Source organism: Oryctolagus cuniculus, chromosome 14 (genome assembly GCF_051225735.1).
Source record: "Oryctolagus cuniculus isolate XC-2025 breed Fujian yellow rabbit chromosome 14, ASM5122573v1, whole genome shotgun sequence".
Taxonomy (NCBI): domain Eukaryota; kingdom Metazoa; phylum Chordata; class Mammalia; order Lagomorpha; family Leporidae; genus Oryctolagus; species Oryctolagus cuniculus.
In genome coordinates this window covers 97,391,131-97,414,211 of record NC_142880.1, presented here as the reverse complement: position 1 = coordinate 97,414,211, position 23,081 = coordinate 97,391,131, and the positions used below count along the sequence as shown (strand labels likewise).

The 23,081-nt window shown below is 58.5% G+C and overlaps 2 protein-coding genes across 3 annotated transcripts in view; both read left to right on the top strand.

The window, feature by feature from the left end:
- Positions 1-14,640, top strand: part of PLEKHG4B (pleckstrin homology and RhoGEF domain containing G4B) — a 65,366-nt gene extending 50,726 nt beyond the window's left edge. Inside the window, exons 14-21 of one of the 2 annotated variants that reach the window (XM_008251397.5) lie at positions 27-835; positions 4,707-4,956; positions 6,078-6,167; positions 6,245-6,475; positions 6,886-7,056; positions 7,837-8,017; positions 9,647-9,763; positions 9,875-14,640. In XM_008251397.5, the coding sequence (XP_008249619.4) occupies positions 27-835; positions 4,707-4,956; positions 6,078-6,167; positions 6,245-6,475; positions 6,886-7,056; positions 7,837-8,017; positions 9,647-9,763; positions 9,875-10,083 (2,058 nt within the window). In that variant the 3' untranslated portion in view covers positions 10,084-14,640. Of the gene's footprint in view, positions 1-26; positions 836-4,706; positions 4,957-6,077; positions 6,168-6,244; positions 6,476-6,885; positions 7,057-7,836; positions 8,018-9,646 lie in introns of both variants that reach the window. The other variant, XM_017339228.4, reaches the window with a different exon arrangement.
- Positions 14,641-15,557: 917 nt separating this feature from the next.
- LRRC14B (leucine rich repeat containing 14B) lies at positions 15,558-20,979 on the top strand. The gene is made up of 2 exons (XM_051829793.3): positions 15,558-18,413; positions 19,552-20,979. The coding sequence occupies exons 1-2, from the start codon at positions 17,527-17,529 to the stop codon at positions 20,195-20,197; spliced, it is 1,533 nt and encodes a 510-aa protein (XP_051685753.1). The 5' UTR covers positions 15,558-17,526; the 3' UTR covers positions 20,198-20,979.
- Positions 20,980-23,081: the final 2,102 nt, after the last annotated feature.

Sequence of the window (23,081 nt, the reverse complement as noted above, 5' to 3'; positions counted from 1 at the left end):
TCCCTGACCAGCTCCTTGTTGCTCAGGTGGACAGGTGGCTGCTGCGCTGTACCAAGTACCCAGAACATGTGGTCCCAGAGCTGCGTCCCTCCTCACCGATCGCTGAGTACCTGAAGAGCTGCCACCAGGAGGCCACCAAGGTGACGGCAGAGGCCTTTCCCAGGGCCAGTGGGACCGTGCTGGGCCTGGGTGGCCAGCAGGCACTGCAGCGGTGGCGTGACCTGTGGCTGCGGTACCAGCAGACGCAGCTCCGCTTGGAAGAAGCCCTTGCTGGAGCCAGCCTGGGCCCTGGCATGCTGACCGTTGACCAAAGCCCGCCGGAGCTCAAGCTTGCCCAAGAGGCCACATGGAAGCACCGTGAACCCCCGACAGGTTCCCCTGCCAAGGTTGACGGCAGAGCTGGGGAATGGGCCCGAGGGCCATGCAGCCTCACTGGACAAGCCATTCTGTGTGGATGGGAGGGTCAAGGTCTGTGTGGTCCATGGGCTGTGCCACCCTCCCTGGGGGTAGCTGTGGGGCCAGGGGCCAGCATGACTGACACGGACAGCAGCTCCACCTGCTCCTCATACTCCACTTCAACACCAGCCGGCCGCCCCAGGAAACACCCCCTGAAGAAAATGATGAAGATTCCAGGTTTTGAGATGCCTCAGCTGGACAGTGGTCCCCGGGATGCCTGCCAATTGGGCCACACTGGGGTCTTCATCAGAGGCCTGGAGGTGACGGGCACTGTGCCAAGGCTGCCTGCGGGGTGCCCCCCAGTCCCTCGGAGCCGCAGTCTGTCCTCTCCTTCCAGGACGCAACCCCCTGAGGAGGTGGGGGCGCAGCACACAGGAAGGTGAGGTGGACGCCCCTGCCCCGTCCTCAGGGCCTAGTGGCCGCGGCTGTCTGGGAGCCAAAGATACTGGCATGCGCTGCCCTCTGCAGACCTCGCCTTGCCGCCACCCTGCGCTGTGCCGGCACCCCCGCCAGGGGAACGAGACGGCCCCTGCCCTGCTCAGGACACCATTACGAGAGCTCCTGTGGAGCCTCACCCGCTGCGTGAGGCGTAACTACGCGGGCAGCTCCAGTTATGTGGGCCCATTTATAGAAACTGCAGCAGGCGCATTGGGCCCATGAAGTGAAACGTTCCTTTAAAAAGTACTCCTTTAAAAATGTCTGCACGTGAAGGGGTGAGGAGGGTGTGCCCGTGATGCAGATGCTGTTTTAGCTCATCACTTTTTCACCACGAGGTTTGTGCAGAGACGAGAAGCGCCAGGGTCAGCCCCTGGAGCTCACTCACAGGCTGTTCACCCGGGTCACAGTCTTCTGTGCGGCCACTGCCGCCACGGCCCTGGAGAGGAGGCGGCATGTGTGTGTGAGTTTTCGTGGCTGTGGGGAGGGGTGGCCTGTGTGTGTGTTTTCTTTGCTCACGGGGCTTGTTCTTTAAGCTTCGTGGGAGGTGTTTCTTCCTCATGCCTACGGTGTGGCTTTGATCTGAACTCGGAAGCTTACAAAACACTCCTCTGAAAGATGCTTTAGGTTTTAGAACCTGGCTGTTTGTCTTGTTGAGGGTGGAACCCGAGCTGGAAGGTGAAGGATTGATTTGCTGTTGACAGGAGGGTATTGCCAGCCAGGTCAGGAGAGGTAGGATCTTCTGAATCCATCAGAAATGCCGCCACCCTCCCCAACCCCCAACCTCTCTGGTCGGCCTCTGTACGTAGTTCATTTCGAAGGTTCTAGGCGAAGCAGGCAGTGAGGGCTGCCCTCCCGCTGAGAGTGGGCACACCCTCTGTCACTTCTGGCCATTATTACCTGTAGTGTGAACCATCCCAAATCCCCCCCCCCCCCCCCCCCCCCAGTGTAGATAGTTCCTGAGATTTAAAAAGGACGTTGCGGGAGCCTTTGGTTTAGTGGGGACACCTCCCAGCTGGCCACCAGGGGGAGCTCTCCTACCAGGAACAGCAAGCACTTGTGAGGTGGGCGAGGGCAGGCACAAGCTGTCCAGCTCTGCTGCGGGTGGGATGTGTACTTCAGGAGTTGCTTTTAATTTTTTTCCACTTAAAAAAAAGGCAAGTTAAGTGGAAATAATGGCAGAAGACAATCTGCCAGCCCCGACTGGTGACACTGAGATTGAGTGGGGTGGGGTGTGGTGTGTGCAGGAGGGAGAAAGGGTTAGATGATGGATGGACGTGAGACAGATTAGCAGGAGGGAACTGTGCAGGGCCTCCCACGGGTGAGCCGTGGACACCCAGCCAGAACGAGGGTCTCAAGCCAATGGGGCACTTCTGGAAGTTTGAGAATTTATAGGTAACTTTATTTTGGTGGGAAAAAATGGAAATCTGTGTATGGTTTCTTCTTAAACTCTTCCGAGATCGGGTGTATTCAGGGTGGTATGGCCGTAGACTCCAATGAACTCTCTGAAGACCCCTTATGTGCATGGATTTCAAAAATTTTTACACCTAAGTAAACATTTTAATTCCATTTTTGCTTTAACTTTTTGAAGCTCCCTGGTACCATCTCCATCCGGGCAGAGGGGGTGTGGAGAGGGAGAGTCAGTGAATTCCAGACCTCCTGTGGAAAGGTGACTGCCTGGCCTAGGCTGGCCTCACAGACTCTGCCCCTGCACACTCCTTGCCCGGGGAGGGGCTCCTGACAGCGGGTTCCTTTGGGGGCTCTGTCTCTAGGAAGGAGAGGCAGCACCTCAGGTGCCCTCAGTCCGGGGCGTAACATTGTCTGGAGGCAGCTTCCTATTGCAGACACTTTGCGAGTGTAGCTTTCCTCAACACACAAATTTCTTTCGCAAAAGGGCAGCTTTTCACATTTTGTTGGAATAAAACCCGTGGTTATCCTGGTATCCCACAGTCATAGTTTGGGGTTGGTGTGGCCCAGGCCCCACTTCCCTGTCTCCTGGGGTGGGGCCCCAGCTCACTGTGAACTTGGTCCTGTCCCTTGACAGTGCAGTTGGTTAGTGCTGCTGCAGCTTACAGCCTTGAGACAGCTCGGGCTCCATCCCAGAAGGAGCTAGAGAACACTCACACAGGGGCCCTGCAGCCCAGGCCACCAAGGTCCCCACATTGGCCACTGGCCATTAACCTAGTGACCGGCTGGTCGCAGCTAGCCAGCTTGTGAAAATAGGGAAGGCCTCAGCACCTGGCATCTGTAGGAAACAGTTATTTTGGATTCTAGGCATTATCATAAAACACCGGACCCAGCAAACAAAGAAAAGCCCACCTAATTAGGGAGACCCAGTGCTGCGTGCACACAAGGGACCGTGCTACCAAGCTGACCACACACTCAGGCACCGGCCAACTCAGTCTCACCTCTGTTGGGCAACACTGGTGGTTTCTGGCCAGTGTCTGGGCTCTGCCAACACTGGTGATATGAGGGCAGGACGTGGAGCAGCTGGAGACCGCATCCTGTACAGACGGTGAGCAGCAAGGCCCACCGGGGTGTTGGGAGCTCCTCGGATGTACCCATCGTGAGAATGGACATCGTGGCATGTCTGGCCTGCAGCCCCCTTCCCAGGACGCTCCTTTAAGGCAAGGGACCCCCGCCGTGGTGAGGGCTCCCACGGGCAGACACCATCCTGGAGCCTCACCTCTCCAGTGCCCGGGCGCCTGCCCCAGTCCTATTGCCCTCCTGCTCCAGCTGCTCAAGCCGCCCCTCAGTGGGCCGGGCCAGACCTGCAAACAGCAGCCTCAGGATGCAGGGTCTGCGTCTGGCAGCCGGGAGTCGCTCTTCTCTTTCAAAGGGGTCTTTGGTGAAAAAGACAAGTGCAACAAGTCTCTTTGATTTTTAAAAAATTTTTTTTTTTACTTTTTGACAGGCAGAGTGGACAGTGAGAGAGAGAGACAGAGAGAAAGGTCTTCCTTTTTCCATTGGTTCACCCCCCAGTGGCCGCTGTGACCGGTGCGCTGCAGCCGGCGCACCGCGCTGATCCGAAGCCAGGAGCCGGGTGTTTCTCCTGGTCTCCCATGGGGTGCAGGGCCCAAGCACTTGGGCCATCCTCCACTGCACTCCCGGGAAGTGGAGCTGCGGCGCTGGCCAACAAGTCTCTTTGAAATACATCTTTCCGGATGGCGCCACGGCTTACTAGGCTAATCCTCTGCCTGTGGTGCCGGCATCCCCAGGTTCTAGTCCCGGTTGGAGCACCAGATTCTGTCCCAGTTGCTCCTCTTCCAGTCCAGCTCTCTGCTGTGGCCCAGGAAGGCAGTGGAGGATGGCCCAGGTGCTTGGGTGCCTGCACCTGCATGGGAGACCAGGAGAAGCACCTGGCTCCTGGCTTTGGATCGGCGCAGCTCACCAGCTGCAACACACTGGCCGTAGCGGAAAAAGAAAGACCTTTCTCTCTCTCTCTCTCTCTCTCTCTCTCTCTCTCTCTCTCCCTCTCTCTCTCACTGTCTAACTCTGCATGTCAAAAAAAAAAAAAAAAAAGAAAGAAAAAGAAAAAGAAATACATCTTTCCTTCTCGTGTGCCTGTCCATCAAAGGTGCAACTCCAGTTGGTGGTGAGCGAGGGAGGCATGGGTGGGGCACACTTGAAACTACTGGCTCAGTTGCACGCACCAGATGTGCCCATGCCAGGGTAATCGCTGGTTATTCCTCCAGACTCTCAAAGTCTGCTTTTTGTTTCTGCCCAAAGCACACGGCGTCTTTAGCAAGAAGCCCAGATCCTGGCCCCATGGCCACGGCAGGCTGGACTTCATGGCTCCCTGTGTCTCCCCACAGCCGCCTGCAGCACATAGTGGCCGAGATGATCTCCACGGAGCAGGAGTATGTCCGGTCCTTAGGATACGTCATCGACAACTACTTTCCAGAGATGGACAGGATGGACCTGCCCCAGGGCCTGCGAGGGAAGCGCAGCGTCATCTTCGGGAACGTGGAGAAGCTCCGTGACTTCCACCAGCAGTGCTTCCTGCAGGAGCTGGAGCGCTGCCGGCACTGCCCCTTGGCCGTGGGCCGTGGCTTCCTGAGACACGTAAGTCCCCTCCTGGGGGGCTGTGTCCCAGGTGTGGGTGCTGGGTGCGCAGAGCGAACCCCAGTGGGGTCTCCGTGGCCTGGTGTGTTAAGGCAGCCAACACACAATGCCCTAGAGGACACTGAGCCTTCGTAAGTAGAAGCTGATGTTGCATGTTTGGGGTAACCCACAGAGGGAGCTTTGCCCACGTCATCGACTCCATCTACCCAGAGCCCTGTCCCTTTGCCACCGAGGGCTGAGGGTCAAAGGTCACAGCAGGCATGGCCCCGCCCCACCTCCCGTGTCCCTGGCTCTGCAGCACTGCTCTCCCTTCACCTGGAAAGGTGGGCCCTGTTCCATCTTGACCGTTTTCTGTTGCTCTGAGAAGAAACTAAAATGCCTTCGACACTCACTGAGCAGTGTGTTGTCTGGTTCAGCATCAAATATAAATATTCACAACAGAATCCCACATTCTGCCTTTAAGCTGCCTCTTTTTAAAATTTATTTATTTATTATTTGACAGATAGAGTTAGACAGTGAGAGAGGGAGACAGAAAGGTCTTCCTTCTGTTGGTTCACCCCCCAAATGGCCGCTACGGCCCGTGTGCTGCGCTGATCCGAAGCCAGGAGTCAGGTGCTTCCTCCTGGTCTCCCATGCGAGTGCAGGGACCCAAGGACCTGGGCCATCCTCCACTGCCTTCCTGGGCCACAGCAGAGAGCTGGACTGGAAGAGGAGCAGCAGGGACTAGAACCCAGCGCCCATATTGGATGCCGGCGCCGCAGGCAGAGGATTAACCAAGTGAGCCATGGCAACGGCCCCTAAGCTGTCTCTTAAAATACTTTCAGACTTAAGGTGCAACTTCTGTGTTGTTTCCTATAGACATGCATCGTGACAATTTCTCAAACACCCACAGGCCCACTGTGCAGTTGCATCCTCCCCACCCCACAGTCTGTCTCTTACAAATTCTAATACTCTGGGCATTGGTAAACTGATGCCCGGTAGCCCACTGTCTGGGAGGCTTGTTCGGGGTCAGCAAGGACTGAGTCTCCCTCTCAGGTGGCTGCAGTGAGAACTGCGCCTAAGGGTCTCTGTGGGAGGCGGCTGGGAATCGCCCTGAGCCCAACTTGCTGCCCCTCCTCCAGGAGGAAGAGTTCCACATGTATGCACTCTACAGCAAGAACAAGCCCCAGTCGGATGCCCTGCTCAGCAGCCATGGCAATGCCTTCTTCAAGGTCAGGGTCATCCCACTCTCCCCGCAGACCACACGGGCCTCGGACTGGCCCCAGCTGACCTCTGCCTGGCCTTGCAGGACAAGCAGCAGGAGCTGGGCGACAAGATGGACCTGGCCTCCTACCTGCTGAAGCCTGTGCAGCGCATGGGCAAGTACGTGTTGCTGCTCCAGGACCTGGTCAAGGAGGCCAGCCGCTGCCCAGGCCGCGAGCAGGAGCTGGGTGAGCTGCAGGCAGCCGGAGAGGTGGTCCGCTTCCAGCTGCGCCACGGCAACGACCTGCTAGCCATGGACGCTGTCCGTGGCTGCGATGTGAGTGAGCTGTGCTCAGACAGACAGGCAGCACAGGGGGCGCCCTTCCTTGGGGTACCTGAGTGGATCATGCACAGAGGACTTCTGCTCCCCCGGTTGGTGGTACCTGAGACCCCAGCACTGCAGCAGCTGGGGGCTTCACTAAAGTGAACGAGGGCTTTTACAAGAGCGGCCCCACCCTCGTCCCCAAGCAGCATCCAGTCGAGTGTGGGAGGGGGTCTCTCCCTTGCTCTGTGGGCCGCAGAGGGTAAGGTGGGAGGGCTGTGGGAAGGGTGAGCTCCTGAGTTCTGAATGTGGCGCTGCAGTTCCTGTCCTGACGCTCCCACCCCTGTGTCAGCGCTGGCCTCCAGATGTCTACCAGAACCTCTCCTGGGACCATCCAAGGCCCTGAGGCAGCTTGCTTCCTGCAGGTGGACTTGAAGGAGCAGGGGCAGCTCCGATGCCAGGACGAGTTTCTCGTCTGCTGTGGGAGGAGGAAGTACCTGAGGCGCGTGTTTCTCTTTGAAGACCTCATCCTGTTCAGCAAGACCAAAAAGGTGGACAGAGGCCACGACCTCTACCTGTACAAGCAGTCCTTCAAGGTACAGCACCTGCTGCCCCTGGGCATCTCACACCCTTGTCTCACTGGAGACCGGTAGAGAAACTGGCACTCAGCAGAGCTGGCAGGAGCCACACTGTGGCTTTCACTTTCTGTAGCTCTTTGGTGAATGTCTGAACTTTAGGCCTTTCAACACGCCTGGGAGACACCTGTCTTCCATGCGCTGGCTCAGTGCTGGGGTTTTGTATACAGGTGAGCAGGAGAACAAGGTTCCCCTGGGCCTCTGATGTCCACAGACAGGGCTTTATCCAAGTGACAAGGCATGGTGGGTTTCCACAAGTGGTCCTCACCTGTCTCCCAGGGAGGCAGGTCCCCCCTCCTGGCAGGGGCCGTGAGGATCACAGCCTTGCACGCTCACAGCCTCGCACACTCAGCCCTGCACACTTACAAGTATTCACTCTGTACATTAATGGCATTGGGTTCACGGAAGGATCCCACAGCTGTAACCTGGATCAGTGCAGTGAGGGGCTGTGGTCACCCGGGACACAGCAGATACGAGGGCACCACAGGGCCCTCCGGGCCAGCCCTCTTTTCTCCACTGGGGAAACAGGCCCCAGGAGGGAGCTGCTGGGGAGAAGAGGGGACTGAGTCCACGCTGCCCCTGGCAAGTGCATCTGGGCTCTGGTGCCCACGTGCCACACAGTCACGTGGTTTCCAGGGTGGGTGCCCACCTTCTCCGAGACCGTTGGGGCCAGCAAGCCCCATTGTTCGGCAAGGGTCTGGCTCCTGACGCTGCAGCCTGCATGGTGTTTGCTGCCTGCAGACAGCTGAGATCGGCCTGACCGAGAACGTGGGAGACAGCGGCTTGAGGTTTGAGATCTGGTTTCGCAGGCGTCGGAAACCTCAGGATACCTACGTTCTCCAGGCGAGCTCAGTGGAAGTCAAGAGGGCCTGGACTGAGGTGATCGGGAAGATCCTGTGGCGGCAGGCACTGCGGAACAGAGGTGGGGAGGCGGCAGGGCCGTGGGCGGGGGCTGGGCTGGAGGTCCATCCTAGAGGCCTTGGTCAGCTCGGGTCCAACAGGAGTCATACACTTGGCCTCCTCCCCTAAAAATCAGCGTCAGCAAGACCCTTCCTGGCCCACTTGGCCCTGCAGCAGCCCCAGAAAGAGGCCTGAGTCTCCCCGGTCAGCTTTCCTCTCTGGCCTCTTGTCCAGATGCTGTGTTCCGCAGGAGGCCCTTGGTCTCCCGGCAGGTGCAGCCCCTCCTCCATGGGCCACCTTGTCACCTGCCACTGGGGTCCTACACAAGTCTCCTCTGACCTCTGTTTCCACCCCAGTCCCCCTCTTCCTTAATTTCTTCACCATGGTGCCTTGGACTGCCCTGGCAGAGCCAGCCCGCTGCTGGCAGCTCTGACCCGCAGGCCCTTGAATCGCTGGGACCAAGGGTCCAAACTCCTAAGATGACCACCAAGCCCCTCTCTCTGTGGCCTTGGGGCTGTGGCCTCCCACCACATGCACCTGTGGCCTCCCCGTCCTCTCTTTCAACACATGTGGAGCCAGCCTCTGCTGGGAGGAGGAAGGCCAAGCCTGGTGCCCTCCTTGTGGTTTCCACGTCTCTTCTGTGACTGTTCCACGTCCTTGGGCTTCTTGCCCACCCGACAGGCATCAGCTCAGCCCATGCCCTCAGCTCTGCTTTATTCTCCCCTCTCCACATAAACACTCTACCAACCCAAACCCCTGGGAGCAGATTGGTCTCTCCAGGCAGAGTCAGATGAGCTGCACAGGTGTGCAGGCGGAGGGACACACAGGCCTCGGGCTGGGCCTTGCTGACCCTCTTAGGTTCGGCACCCACTTGCTGTTCTCCCAAGACACAAACCACTTTTGGTCAGAACAGTGCTAGTATTCTGCATGTGCATCACGACTCTTGGGTTTTAGCTATGCAAATATGAATCCAGTAGCAGATGTAACTTTATTTTCTACCTTCACACATTTTTTTTTCCTCACAATTATTACCTTTTTAAAGAAGATTTATTTCTTTGTTTTGAAAGGCAGAGTTAGAGAGAGAGAGAGAGAGAGAGAGAGAGAGGCCTTCCATCACTGGAATGTCTGCAATGGCCAGAGCTGGGCAGATCCGAAGCCAGGAGCCAGGAGCTTCCTCCAAGTCTCCCACATGGGTGCAGGGCCATTGCTTTCCACTGCTTTCCCAGGCAATAGCACAGAGCCTGTACTCGAACTGGCACCCATATGGGATGCTGGTACTTCAGGCAGTGGCTTTACCTGCTACACCACAGTGCTGGCCCCAATTATTACCCTTTTTCCTTTGCTTACTTTTACCATGAATAAACTCATCCTTGTACTCTCACCCTGTGCTTTGTTCTCCTCTCAATATTCAGACACTACCAGGAAGTGATGGTTTTGTCTTTTCCTGTGGACTCATGTCCCCTCAGGATCTGTCCCCCTCTATTTGGCTTCTGGCACAGGGGCCTCCTCCTCACCCAGACCAGGCCCCCTGGCCCCTGACACCCAGGGCATGAAGCCCTGGGCAGGCCCTGCTTCCCACCCCTGACCGGGCTGAGGGGATGACATCACTGTGAGGGTGGCTTTGGAAACTGTCACGCCTCCCTCCACCTAGAACTCAGGATGCGGGAAGTGGCGTCGATGGGCATGGGCAGCAAGCCCTTCCTGGACATCCAGCCCAGTGAAGCAGCCATCAGCGACCGGGCCATCGACCACATCATGAAGGGAACAGGTGAAGGCCTGTGTGTCAGGGTGGGTGGACGAGTGCGGGCGATGGGCCCGCTCTGCAGAAGCCAGACCTCCCAGGTCCCTTCCAGCACCGGTCCCTGTCGCTCCCTTCCAGCGCCGCAAACCCAAGCGTCCATCGCAGTGTCCTCCGTCGACCATGCCACCCGCGTCAAGAGACCCCACTCTACCATCTCAGAGAGCAGCAGCTCCTCCGGCAGCCAGGCTTCCTCCTTCCTGGGGCCACCGAACCTGCGCTGTCCACCAGCCCTGCCCTCGGGCCCTGGCCGTCTGACACCAGAACCTGCATCGAGGAAGACGAGCTAGAGCAGGAGGCAGGCAGCCAGGCCCCCGTGTGTGAGTGCGGTCAGCCCCCTGGGCAGTGCAGCCCCTGACCGTGAGTTTGGGTGGTGGGTGCTGACTGGCGTGGGCCCCAGAAGGGAGCTCAGTGTTCACCTAAGTCAGCACAGTCATCCCCAGGGCGTGGGCCCACAGTCCCCCGGGTGCTAACGTCTTCAGATGCCGAGGCCCCTTCTGTAATAAAGCGGTGCGGTTTGCGCACGACGAGCACCCGTGCTCCCTGCATGTGGCATCGTCTCTGGGTCACTAACGCGATCACTAGCACTAACAATGTAAGTGCTACACAGATGGTCATTAGACTGTGTCATTTAGGGGAAATGGTTAGGCCTTGAGTGCAGTACGGACAGGATTTCTCTTTTCAAATGTTTCTGGTCGGTGATGGGCTGCATCCAGTGCAGAACTGGAGGCCAACTATAAATGGAAAGATTGTCAGACAAATTTGAATTTCCTTTTATTTAAAGACAAACCAGGGCTGGTGTTGCGGCATAGCCAGTAAAGCCACCGCCTGTAACAGTGGCATTCCATGAGGGTTCTGATTCAAGTCCTGCTGCTGCACTACTGATCCAGCTCCCTAATGACCCAGGAAAAACAGCAGAGGATGGCCCAAGTGCTGGGGACTCTGCCACCCACATGGGAGTCCAAGATTAAATTCCAGATTCCTGGCTTTGGCCTGACCCAGCCCCAGCCATTGTGGCCATCTGGGTAGTGAAGCAGAGGATGGAAGATCTGTAACTCTGACTTTAAAATAAATCTTTAAAAAAAAAAAAAACTTTCACCTTCACCCAAGGCAAGGTAATAGGGAAGAAACACAAACAAGCAAAAAGCAAACCAACAATGGTAAGCGTGAAAGATCTCAGCTCTCAGGACACCCAGTGACAAAAACTGTGTCCCTCAGAGCAGAGAGAAGAGACAGGAGCCGGCCACTACCCAGGCCTCTCCCCAAGGGTTGCAAGTCCAGAGCTGGGAGAGGCAGCCAGCGAGGTCGGCAGCCACTGCAGTGTTGGGGAGACCAAGGCAGCAGGGCCAAGAACCTGCACAGTGTGCCCACCAGGTGCTGACCATCAGGTTCTTCCAAGGAGGCCCCTCTGAGACTAGAGACCAGGTCCTGGTAAACAGTGGGTGTGGCTGCACCTGTCCCCACAGCCTGGTGGAAAACCCACAGTTCACAGGGCATTGGGTAGAGAGCTCAGGAGTGGAGAATGGCCCAGGGCTGGCCCCTGCTCCACTCACCTACACACTGTTCCCCAGTGACGTGGCAGCAGCTCAGAACAAGGCCTGAAGAGCCCAGCAGTGCTGTTGAGACAGCATCTCAGCGAATGTGCCGGCCACAGCGACACGGATGTGCACAGAAGAAACCGCACTGTTTTCCAGATAGGAAACCATAAGCCTAAACAGCAGACACACGGGAGGCCTCCACAGTCAGCTACACAAACCAGTGATGAACAGAGCATCTTAAGAGTACCCCGAGAGAAGTATGCGATGTTGAGAGCGGCAGAGCTGACGACGGCAGCACACAGCTCCACGGCCATGGCTCCAGAAGAGAAGCTGTGGCCTGGCAAAACCTTTCATTCTTGGCTAGCGCCGCGGCTCACCAGGCTAATCCTCCGCCTGCGACGCCAGCACCCCGGGTTCTAGTCCCGGTTGGGGCGCTGGATTCTGTCCCGGTTGCTCCTCTTCCAGTCCAGCTCTCTGCTGTGGCCCAGAAAGGCAGTGGAGGATGGCCCAGGTCCTTGGGCCCTGCACCCGCGTGGGAGACCAGGAGAAGCACCTGGCTCCTGGCTTCAGATTGGCGCGCCGCGCCAGCCATAGCAACCACTTGGGGGGTGAACCAACTGAAAAAGAAAGACTTCTCTCTCTCTCTCTCTCTCTCTCTCTCTCTCTCTCTGTCTAACTCTGCCTGTAAAAAAAAAAAAAAAAAAAAAAAAAAAACGCAAACACCGTTTCTGACCAGTGGCCTCGTGCCACAACAAATGTTACATGATGTCCCTGAGGAAACAGGAAGTGAACCAGGCACATAAGAGACTTTCTTCCTCTTATTGAAACCTCTTCAAGTGGTAGCTGGCTGTTTACAAGATAATAGTAATGCGTTTACAATGCATATGCAATTAAAGTGTCTGGTGGCTGGGGGAGACATAGAGGTACCCTGTGAGGTTTGATAGTTTGCGTGAAGTGCGGTGAGACTGTTTGAGATGGACTCTACTGAGTTACAAGCTCTAAAATGACCACAAAATAACAAACCAAGAAGCCAACAATGGAGATGTAATGGAACCATAAAAAACTCAGTCCAGAAATGTTCAGAGAAGAGCTCCCCTGGGCCAGGGTGGTTGGGTGCAGGGACTCCTATGAGGGTAGATGTGTGGGCTCTGGATCATGTGCGTGTAGGCTGCAAAACTACGGCTTTGCCTGTCACTTTTTACAAATTATTCTCCTCCTCTTTGTATGGAAGAGGGAAGAGCATCGACACTTAGAAGTGTATGTCCTGCTTTTAACCAGATAGAAGGAGAACAAGGAACTTGGGCTGGTCAGGAGCCAGGAGCTTCTTCTGGGTCTCACATATGGGTGCAGGGACCCAAGCACCTGGGCCATCTCCCAGGCACGTTAGCAGGGATCTGAATCAGAAGTAGAGCAGTCGGGACACAAAATGGCACCCATAGGAGCTGCTGGCACTGCAGGCACAGCTTTACCCACTACGCCACTGCACTGGCCCCTTGCATGTCATTTATATCCCAACAAAACTGTGTTTGACAAAGTGCAAAGTGCACACGACACCTCCTGAGGAGGAGGCGCTGTATGCCCAGTGGGCGGAGTCACCGCTGGGTGTGGCAGGGAGAGCCCCTGCTCTGAGCTGATGCATGGGAGACTCAGGGTACCACCCAAGGCAGCTGCTGTGGTCCAGCTTTGTATTTAAGCCACATGGCCCGTCTTCTTCCCTTTAAAAGTTTTTATTTATTTGAAAGGCAGAGCAACAGAGAGAGAGAGAGAGAGAGAGAGAGAGAGAGAGAGAAACATGAGACAAATCTTCAATCCACTGGTTTATTCCCCAAATGACTGCAACAGCCAAGGCTGGGCCAGGCCGAAGCCAGAAGCCTGGAATTCCATCCAATGTAGGATGCAGGTGTCCCAAGCGGTGACAGCCTCCTGCACAATGACACTTGTCCCCGCGTGGCCCTTATTGGCCTCCTCTGTGACTTGCACATCTAAACTGTCACAGAGCCCAGCCTGGTGGCCCAAGGCCCAAGATATCAGGGCCAAGTTAGGTCCTCAGATGCCAGACCTGAGCACCTCCGTCTCTGGCCTTTCGTCTCGCCGGGTCTGACTGGTTTCAGAAAAGGTGGGGCAAGTTCTTCCTAAGCTTCGTGGTGCCGCTGGCTTTCTGCAGTGCTGCCGTCCTGTCGGGGCCCAGCCTTGCGGGTTGAACCAACAGGTGCGGTGACTTCTTTATGAACCTCTGTTCATTTCGTGCAACTTTGGGCGCAGGTGAGCTGAGGCTGGGAGGTGGGTGAGGGCCTGGGGCTCACTTGTGTTTTCCCTGAGATGCTACATCCGGTCAGCACCAGAGGATTCTGGCAGGGTGGGTGTTCCTGGACATGAAGGGCACTGAAGGGCTGGCCCCTAACTGGCTTCTCATCTGCAGTGCCCAAGAATTCTGAGTTGACAGGGGACAGTGCCAGTGGCCTTGGCTACACCGTCCACCCCAGGCCATCCTGCCTCCAGCAGTTACTTTGTGATGCCTGACCTCCCCTTCCTGTGAGGAGCTCCCAGCTGCAGCTAGAAGGTGGCCAGGTCACCACGGCTGTGAGTGTCCCTCCTCTGAGACCCCTCTGCGTGCCCCACCAGCCTGGTCTGCATGGGAATCAGCGCCACCCTGCACTCTGGTGGCCCTGAAATCAGAGACTTCTCAGGCAGGTGGAGCCAGGGAATGAGGCCCCATCCTCAGGGCTAGTGCAGGTCTAGCTGCTACCCCCTGGCGATCAGCTCAGGTGTTTCTAAACCAAGCTTCGTGGAGAAGCAGGCGTGGAGTCCGTGGACGAAGGTCTGGGGCTGTCCTTCCTGGAATGCGCACATAGCCCCATGTCCCCAGCCTTCTGATGGGTCCCCTCCCTGGGCAAGTCCCAGTGTTTTCCACCACAGCCCTGTGTGCACCCAGACGTGCCCCCAGAACACAGCGAGGTGACCAGGCAGAGGGTCAGGCAGGAGCCGTGCTCACCAGCAGCACCTTCAGAGAGACTGCCTCTCTGAGGCTGTGGGTTTAGCCTGGCCTGCGTCCACTCAGGGTCCTGCCTGGGCAGTGTGAGAAGAGGTGGGAGGCAGGATTGAGGTCCTGGAGCCGGGAGTCCAAGGATCAGGGCTTTGGGCTGAGTGTCACGAGCCCTGGAGTCCGTGTGCCCAGACCTTCACTGTGCCCTGCGACTCAGTTCTGATGAGCGGTCCCTTCCCTCCTCAGAGCCGACCCCCAAGCCCCAGGCTGGACTGCACCCTCTGTAATGGGTGTTCCTGCTGGCCCTGGGGTAACCAAGGGCCTCGCTTCCCCCAGGCCCGCCCAAAGGCCACCCTGGCTGCCTGGCACGTGCTCCAGATGTTTCCGGAGGGACAGCTCAGCCTAGCACTGAGGGGCTTCCTCCCCCCCCCCCCACCCAGCCCACAGCTCCTCAAAGCTCAAGCACCCAGGTAACTAAGGGCTGACAGCAGGGCTCCTGGTTAGTTGCGTGGGAGAGACTGCCACTCGTCTCCTGGTGCGGTTGTCTTCCCAGATCAGCTCCCGGAGGCCAGAGCACGGCCGAGAGCACCCGCAGGAGCGGCTGACGCCACTCACACTGTCCCCTGCTGCTGGCTGAAGCCCCCCACTGGGTGCCCTGACACAGGAAGTGGCTGTGGGAGGCGGCTTCTAGTTGCCGACCTCCCAGTGCCAGTGTAGCTGTGAGGTGGCATTGGTGAGGGACAAAGCCGAGACCTCGCCTGCCGGCTGGCTCCACCCAGTGAAGAGATTCACTCCTTGGGTGCCCAGAGCCGGGCTCCGCTAATCGTGTTCACAGAGCAGGTGTGTAGGCATTTTCACAGCGGCCAGCTCGAGACAGAGCCCCCAGCGCTGCGGGATCCCTCAGGTGGCGGGGCAGGGGGCACAAAGGACGGACCCATGCAGGGAGACACCGTAGCAGCCCATGGGGACCGAGAGCCTTGTGGAGCTCGGGGGAGAAAACTCTGCTCCAGTCACGGTGGACACGTGCATTTTGTGTTCTGCAGACTCCACACGTGTGAAGTGGTCTTTGCTCTGAGACACAGAGGAGACACACCCAGAGGCACTGGGGTCTGGGCTCAGAGCAGCAAGCACAGAATGGACATGTGTTGTCCTGTTTTAGGGCCCAAACTCCTTTACCCACAAGACAGCAGCTCCAGCGCAGCTGTGCCTTCAGGGAGAATCGGCCTGTAGCCCCGTGCTGGTGCCTGTGATGTGGGCTTGGCTGTGCCGTCGCAGTCATGGGAACAGAGGGGCAGGCGGGAGGCGTCCATGGAAGGTAACAGCCACTGTTCTTTTGACAGCTGTGACCCACCTGGATAAGAAGCTGTTCCTCAGGGGAGAGCACTGGTCAGCAGGAGCAGAAAGACCTCCCCCCAGGCTTGTACACGAATGAGCCCAGCACCGAGCTGGGGGCTCTTCACACCGACAGTCGTCCTGTGAGGCCCTGCCTGCTGGGCCTGGCCTGACCCTCCTCCCCTCTCACTGTGTGGTCCTGGCAGGAGCAGCCTTGAGCTCTGTGCAGTGCCACCCTGTACCACACCCACAGTCGGCTTGTGGTGTCCTAGGGCCAGAGAGAGACGTACTAGGACTACACTTGCCCCTTACACCCACCTTCCAGGCCAGCAAGGGCGAGAGGGCAGGCCTGTCCCCAGGCCTGTCCCCCTGGTCCATCCCCAACACAGGGCCAGCCTCTTGGAATAACTGGATCTCAGGTTTTTTTTTTTTTTTTTTAATGTGTTGTGTGTAGTTAGCATGTGTGGTACTTGCCTTAGGCCTGACAGGACTTTAGGGGAGACTGGTCACTTCCTGGACCCCCCACCCCACGTTGGGGGACATGGACTAAAATTCCACCCTGACCCAAGCTCAGGTGCTGTTGGCATCTGTGTTCCCCAGAGAAGCACCACCCCACACACAAGGGAAGGAAGATCTCCTGAGGTCCGGTTGGTGCAGGCTCCCTGCCCACTCCCCAGGCCCAGGGACCTGGTGGCAAGGCCAGGACACCAGTGCTGAGTCCACACAGGTACTGTTGGCTGCCATAAGCTGCCTGCTTTGTGTCAGGACTGATGTGTTCAGAACTTTGAGACACGAACATATCGTGCTTTCTATGTGCACTCTGGATTCTTTCGCCTGGCCCAGAAAGAAGGCCACGTGTCTGATGTCACTTGCAGCTCATGAGGGAAGGTGCTGTGGGTTCCGCCCTGGCCCATGTCCACACCCACCAAGGACAGCCACACCTGAGGAGATATCCGGCCAGGTCCCACCATCTTCTGCACAGACCCTCCCTGAGAACGCCTGGGGCTCCACCCTGCAGCAGAACCCCCTCCCTGTCCTTGGAGAAGCACAGGCCAGAGGACGAGCTGGGGATGGTCAGACGTGGGGCTGGTGGGTCCCCCAAGGCAGCTCCATCTCCTTCCCGCCCTCCACGCCCATCTCTGCCTCTGTCTCTCCTCTTCTTGCCTGTGACCTCCAGGCACACCCTGGGGGCCTGAGCTGAGTGAAGGGTTCAGCAGGGGAGGGTCCGGTCGCTCAGTTGTCACTTCTGCTCGTGCTGGGGCCCCGCGACTACCTGCAGCCTTACCTGCCTATCAGGCCCTCCCCAGATGTTGTACAAGTGGCCTCCCCTCCATGGGACACTGAAGCCTGAAGCCCACTGGGGGACTGAAGACTTGAGGACATGGGGTGCAGTGCTGGCCCCGGGGGGCTTAGCATCTTCTGCCTAAAGTCAGATGCCTCCCCACACCCAGACCCACGTCTGACTTCCAGGCATAAGACACAGGAAGGCTCGAGACCCCAGGGCCACTCAGGAAAGGCCGTGCTGGTCAGCCTGAGTGTGCTACAGCCCCCGACTAGATGGCAGATGGCAGTCGGGGCCTGTGCCGCTGTCGTCCCCTTCCGCCTGCACCGGCACCTCCCGGGCTGGCTTCTGCAGGTCTGTCCTGGGGCGCCTGATCAGCTCTGCAAGGGGCACCCCTAGCTGAAGCCGCTCTGCCTTCACCAGCTGGGGCCACGAGATCCAGCATGCACCGCTCGGGTCACAGCCAAGCAGGCGCCCCAGGACAAAAATAGCAGTCAGATGACTGCAAGGGTGGCTCACGGCTTCGGCCCAAAGCAGCTACAGCTAAAAATAGGCTTGAAGGGCACAGCCTGGGGAGAGTGGCAGGGGGACAGGCGCAATGCAGTCGCTTCGCTTCATTTCTGCTGAAGCCCTGGTGTCCCACCCCCAGCTGGCCCAGCAGGGCTTGGACAGTGTGGCGCACAACCTCTACCCACTGCTGTTCAAAGCCAGCTACCTGCAGGAGCAGGCGGAGGTGGTCTGTGCGGTGCTGGGACACTGGCCGCTGGAGGAGTTCCGGCTGGGTGCACTGCTGGGGCCAAGTGCCGACCACCCTGAGGACCTGCGTGACCGGGCTTGCAGGGCCTGCCTGGAGGCCTGCGTGCGGGGCCTCGCAAGCCACGTGCTGCATGGCGGCCGGCAGCGGCTGCGACTGGCTGACCTCACAGGCGTCCGTGACGTGCAGGTGCAGCGGTGCCCCTGCAGGAGGGCGCTGGGCAGGTGGGGCCGCACCGAGCTGCTGGCTAGGACCTGCTGTGAGCTGCAGGCTGGGCCTCCTGTGGCCGGGCGCCCCATTGAGGTCCTTGCTGACCTCTTTGTCACCGAGGGCAACTTTGAGGCTGTGGTGCAGGCCCTGCAGCCAGCAGGTCCGGCCCCTCTACGGGTGCGCTGTCCCTCATTTCGGGCTGACAGCCTCAGCCCTGGCCAGCTCCTGCATGTGCTGCGCCTGGCCGGGCCGGGCACTTTGCGAAAGCTCGAGGTGGTGCACAATGTGCGGCTGCATGCCGGCCACGTGCAGCAGCTGCTGGTCCAGGTGGGCTTCCCCCAGCTGGCCTCACTCACCCTGCCCACCAAGGCCTTTGACATGCCCCCAACCTGTGCCCCGAGCCCTGGCAGTGAGGACTCCCTCCTCACCTCCATCGCCGGGGAACTTGGCCGGATGGCCTACCTCACCGAGCTGAGTGTGGCCTTCTCCACGCTGACCGGGAAGATCCCAACGCTGCTTGGGTAAGTCCAGGGGGCCACCCGGGGCAGGGGACCTGGAGGGGCAGTGATGGAGCCCATTTCACTCTCCTGACAGAAGCAACTGCATCATGGTGTGTGGTTACCACCTCAAGCCCTGGTGGCTTCACACACATTCTCCCCAGGTCAGGGCCCCTGTGCAGCTCAGCTCAAAGTTGCTATCCACGGTTGTTGGGAGCTGCGGGCTCATGGAAAGGCCCAAAGGGGTGAGGTCCTTCTTTGGAGTCTCTCATGAGAAGCCTGGACTCTGGGCACTGGGAGTCCTGCAGCAGAGGGTGTCTGCCTCTCACCAGCTCTGCCTTGAAGAGAGGCAGAGGCAGCAGCCAGGGAGGGGTGGGTCCAGGTGGCCTTGAATGGAGGCACTGGCCACACCTAGGCCCTCGGGCAGGTGAGGGTAAGCAGGACGTGCACGGGGCCCACTGTGGGAGAGGGGGCTGGAGGGGACAGTGGGCAGGAGCCTGGTGACATTTTCTGGCTCAGAGAGGACAGACAGCAAGATGACGTCCCGGAGATGGAGCTGTGTCCCCTGAGAGGCGAGCACCGAGACTGCCTTCTCTCACTGCCTGTCTGCCCAACGGCGACTAATCAGACCGCAGATGCAGAGCCCCAGGCAGGGGCAAAGTAGGCTTCACTTCCCAGCTGCAGAGCCAGGCTCCATCTTTGTTGAGGGGAGTGATGTGCTGTTTCCTGCTAGTTCACGGTCTGCCGGAGCCGTGTGCGTGATTTCCCTACGCACAACACGAATCGGGTTGCTGATAAAACAAATTTGCCATCTTCGGTGCTCGGGACGCAAAGCTCTCCTGGGTAAGGTTGGTTCTTCACACAGTGAGCACGCTCATCTCCATGTGGCGGCACCAACGTGGCCACAGACCACACACGAGTGTGAGTGTGGCTGTGGCCTGTGTACCCGCAAACCCATTTAGGGACACTGATGTCTGAATTGCACATAGCTTTCAGGTGTCACGAACCATTTGCTCCTCTTCTGGCTTTTCACCACTCGGAAATACCAAAGCCCCCCGTGGTGCGCCGGCTGCTTGAACTCAGCCATCAGATGGGTTTGGCCACACGCTGGTTTGTGACCCGACCCCCAGACCCTCTCCTCACCCGTGCTGTTCTCCCGCAGCCCCCTGAGGACCCCGCTACGCACACTGGACCTGGCCAACTGCGCCCTGAACCACGCGGACATGGCCTACCTGGCAGACTGTGTCCATGCCGGCCACCTGGAGGTGCTGGACCTCAGTGGACACAACCTGGTCCACCTGTTTCCCTCGACTTTCTTCAGGCTGCTGGGCCAGGCCGCCCAGACGCTGAGGGTGCTGACCCTGGAGGACTGCAGCATCGCCGATAACCACGTGGGCATGATGATCCTGGGCCTGAGCCCCTGCCGCCGGCTGCAGGAGTTCAGGTTCCTGGGGAACCCGCTGTCGGCCCGCGCCCTCAGGCGCCTTTTCACTGCCCTCTGCGAGCTCCCCAGGCTGCGGCGCATCGAGTTCCCAGTGCCGAGAGACTGCTACCCTGAGGACGCTGCCTATCCCCAGGACGAGCTGGGCCTGGCCAGGTTTGACCAGCAGAAGTATGACCTGATCGCCGAGGAGCTGCGAGTGGTGCTGCTGCAAGCCCACAGGGAGGATATCCAGGCCTCCACGCCCCTCTACGGGAGTTTTGACCCAGACATCGAAGAAACAAGCAATGAGCTTGGTGCTTTCTTGCTGCAAGCGTTCAAAACTGCTCTAGAAAACTTCTCCAGAACACTGAGACAAACGGAGTAGATCCTCGAGTGGCTCCAGTGGCGGGCCTCACATTTCAGCCTGCAGGCCCTGGGAGTCCACCCTGGACTGGGCTTGGGCTGAGCATTCGTCACCTGCATCGCCACCACCCAAAGTGAGTCGTAGCGGAACCGTAGCACGCCTGTCGGGCCCCGGGGACAGGGAGCTCTGCCTTCTAGGAGATGCAGCTCCAGGAGCCCCGAGCACCAGCACAGCAGGACGAGAGCTGGGCTGAGGCCAAGAGGGTCAGTGAAGGCCTGGGACAGTGGAAGCGCGTCTGCCGCAGTCTCACCAATGGAGGAGGGTCAGAGAACACGTCAGAGGGAAGTGTATAGTAAGCAGGAGCCCTAACTGTCACCGAAAAAGGAGAGACGTGAACCAGGCCCATGCCCAGCAGGAAGGCGTCCTGCTCCTCACCCTGGGGCGCAGCGCTGATGCCCACGCGGAACCGTGGCTCCTGCTCTGCGTGGCTTGTCCTCACGGTGCCTCAGTGAGCGAGGCCGAAGGCCGACTGGACCGAGGACATCTGAGCCACCTGTGCCTCGCCTCTGCTGGGCAGCCGAGGGGCAGCTCTGGTGCTCACGTGACGCCTGCCACCTGGGTCCCACCAACCAAGGAAGATGCATTTGCCCTTGGCTTCCTCCCAGAGCTGCTCCGTGCAGAGCTGAATGACTTCGTGCCAAGAAGACAGAGTGCAGTTTACTCAGCTGCAGTGTTTATTTCAACGCAATTCAGAACTTCAAAAAGGACTGTAGAGCCTGAAAATAAAAAGTTCTCTCCAGGCAGAGGCTGGTGTTTGGTTTGGTTCAACCTGAGACCCAGAACTGCGGGCACTGGCCAGGGTCTGAGTCACGTGCCCTGGCCCGGGTTTGTCCGCCCCAGGCGCTCTGGTGCTGCCCTCCCCTGCAGCCATGCTGGCAGTCTCCCTGGACTCACCCCTCGGGCACGTGCACTTTGACCCTGCGCGGGTCATGAAGTGTGGTTCAGTGGCATGGGGGAAGGCATTCAACACAGTCAGTCCAGCCTCAAAGGCAGCCGCCCCAGGGCACCTGGTGCTACAACACCCACCCCCTCCCCCCACACACACCGAGACCTGCTGCCAGGAGGCTGCGCCCACTCCCTGCAGACTGGCCCCTCGCTAGTTTCAAGGCGCTGTCCCGCAGGGATGGCTCCGCCTCGGTGAGCCTGGGATTGCTGCAATGCCTGCACGTGGCTCCTCCTGCCAGAACTCTTTCCTCAGTTCTTCCCCCTCTCCATCCCTACCAGGTCCTGCCTGCACCCAGGCCAAGCCCTGTACCTCCTCCTAGAGCAGGATGTTGGCACGGAGGCTAGGCCTCTGGGTCAGACCAGGAGGGGCGGTGGGCACAGGCAGGCAAGGGGGAGCTGCGTTCCCGACAGGCAGGGGCTGGCTGTGCTGGCATAAAGGGTTCTCATGAACGTGGCGTCCCAGTGCTCAGGCTGGTCCAGCAAACATCCCTCCCAGGGCTCAGGCCGCCTGGGTGCTGCTGCGCGCACTGCACACTGGGGCTCCTTTGCAGTCCTTCCTCCTGGCAGCAGGCCTGGGCCCGTCGGAGGGTCCGTGCAGAGGACAGCGCCCTTCCCAGTGCCATGGGGCCCGGCCCCTCCAGCACTGCAGCCTTTGATCTTTTCAAGATTTCCTGTGAGGATCAGAAAAGCCACACACTCCCGACCCTTGATTTTCACTGTGCGTGCTGCACTCAGACCTCACAACATTGCACAGCCCAGGGTCTCCACCCTGTGCGGCACAGCAGGGCAGGCAAGTGGAGCTGGACCACCCCCCAGCACAGGCCCAAACAGGCACGCAGAGAGGGAGATGGACAGCTGTTTCTCATTTCTTTTTGAAAAAAAAATTTTGGTTTTCATCATATCTGAGAGAGAGATCCATTCACTAATTCAGCCCTCAAATGCTTCTAACAGCCAGGCTGGGCCAGACCAACATCAGGAGTCTGCATCTGGGCCTCCCATGTGGGTGGCAGGTGCCCAAGTACTTGGGTCCTCACCTACTGCCTCCGAGGATGTGCACCAGCTGGATAGGAAGTGGAGGAGCTGGGACTTGAACAAGACACCTGACATGGGATGCGGGTGAACCCGCTGCACCAAGCGTCTACCTGTTGACAACTTCAGGGTCCTCTCTGGGGTTTGACCTGCATGCTCTGTTCTTGTTCTGAGGTCCCATGAGGTAGCCTCAGAGTCCCCCTTCTAAGCAACCTTGATCTCAGCTGCCTACGGCCAGAGTCCTAATTAATAGAGAAAAATGGTGACGAGGTTGTCAAAGCTTAACAGAGAGGAACACTGCTGGCATCAGCCACAGGTGCAATGCAGCTACGCAGGAAGTTGAGCTTCCAAGTAGCCACTGAGGCAGAGAAGCATCAGCCTGTCCGGCAGGAGCAGAGCTAGCAGCTGCTGGCCCAGGCCCAGTTCAGGCCCTCCTTACAGTCCCCTGAGCCAGCTCCCTCACCAACACTGGTTCTGAGGATTTCAATCAGAGATAAACATGAGTTACCCGAGACCCGGCGTCTAACACTCAAGTCGGCGCTGTGGTGACTGTCACCCTGCAAGTGTTCTGTAGGCGTTCTCGGGGAGCACCTCACTCCCTACAGATGGAGACACTCCCTACAGATGCCCACGGGAGCGCTCCCTTCCCTGCTCGGCCCCTTGGCGTCAGGTCTGGTTCCGGAGCCACACCTGGGCAGGTTAACTCTTCAGTCCCTTGGTTCCAGCTGATCTGAGTAGACAAAGGCCTGCTTGTTACGGGCTGGCCATGGCTGGCATGCGGCAGCTTGGATCTCACCATTAATGGGGGGCTCCCTGCATCTTGACTGTTTGGGCAAACTGTGGACCGCACCAACGCCCTACTTTCCTCCTG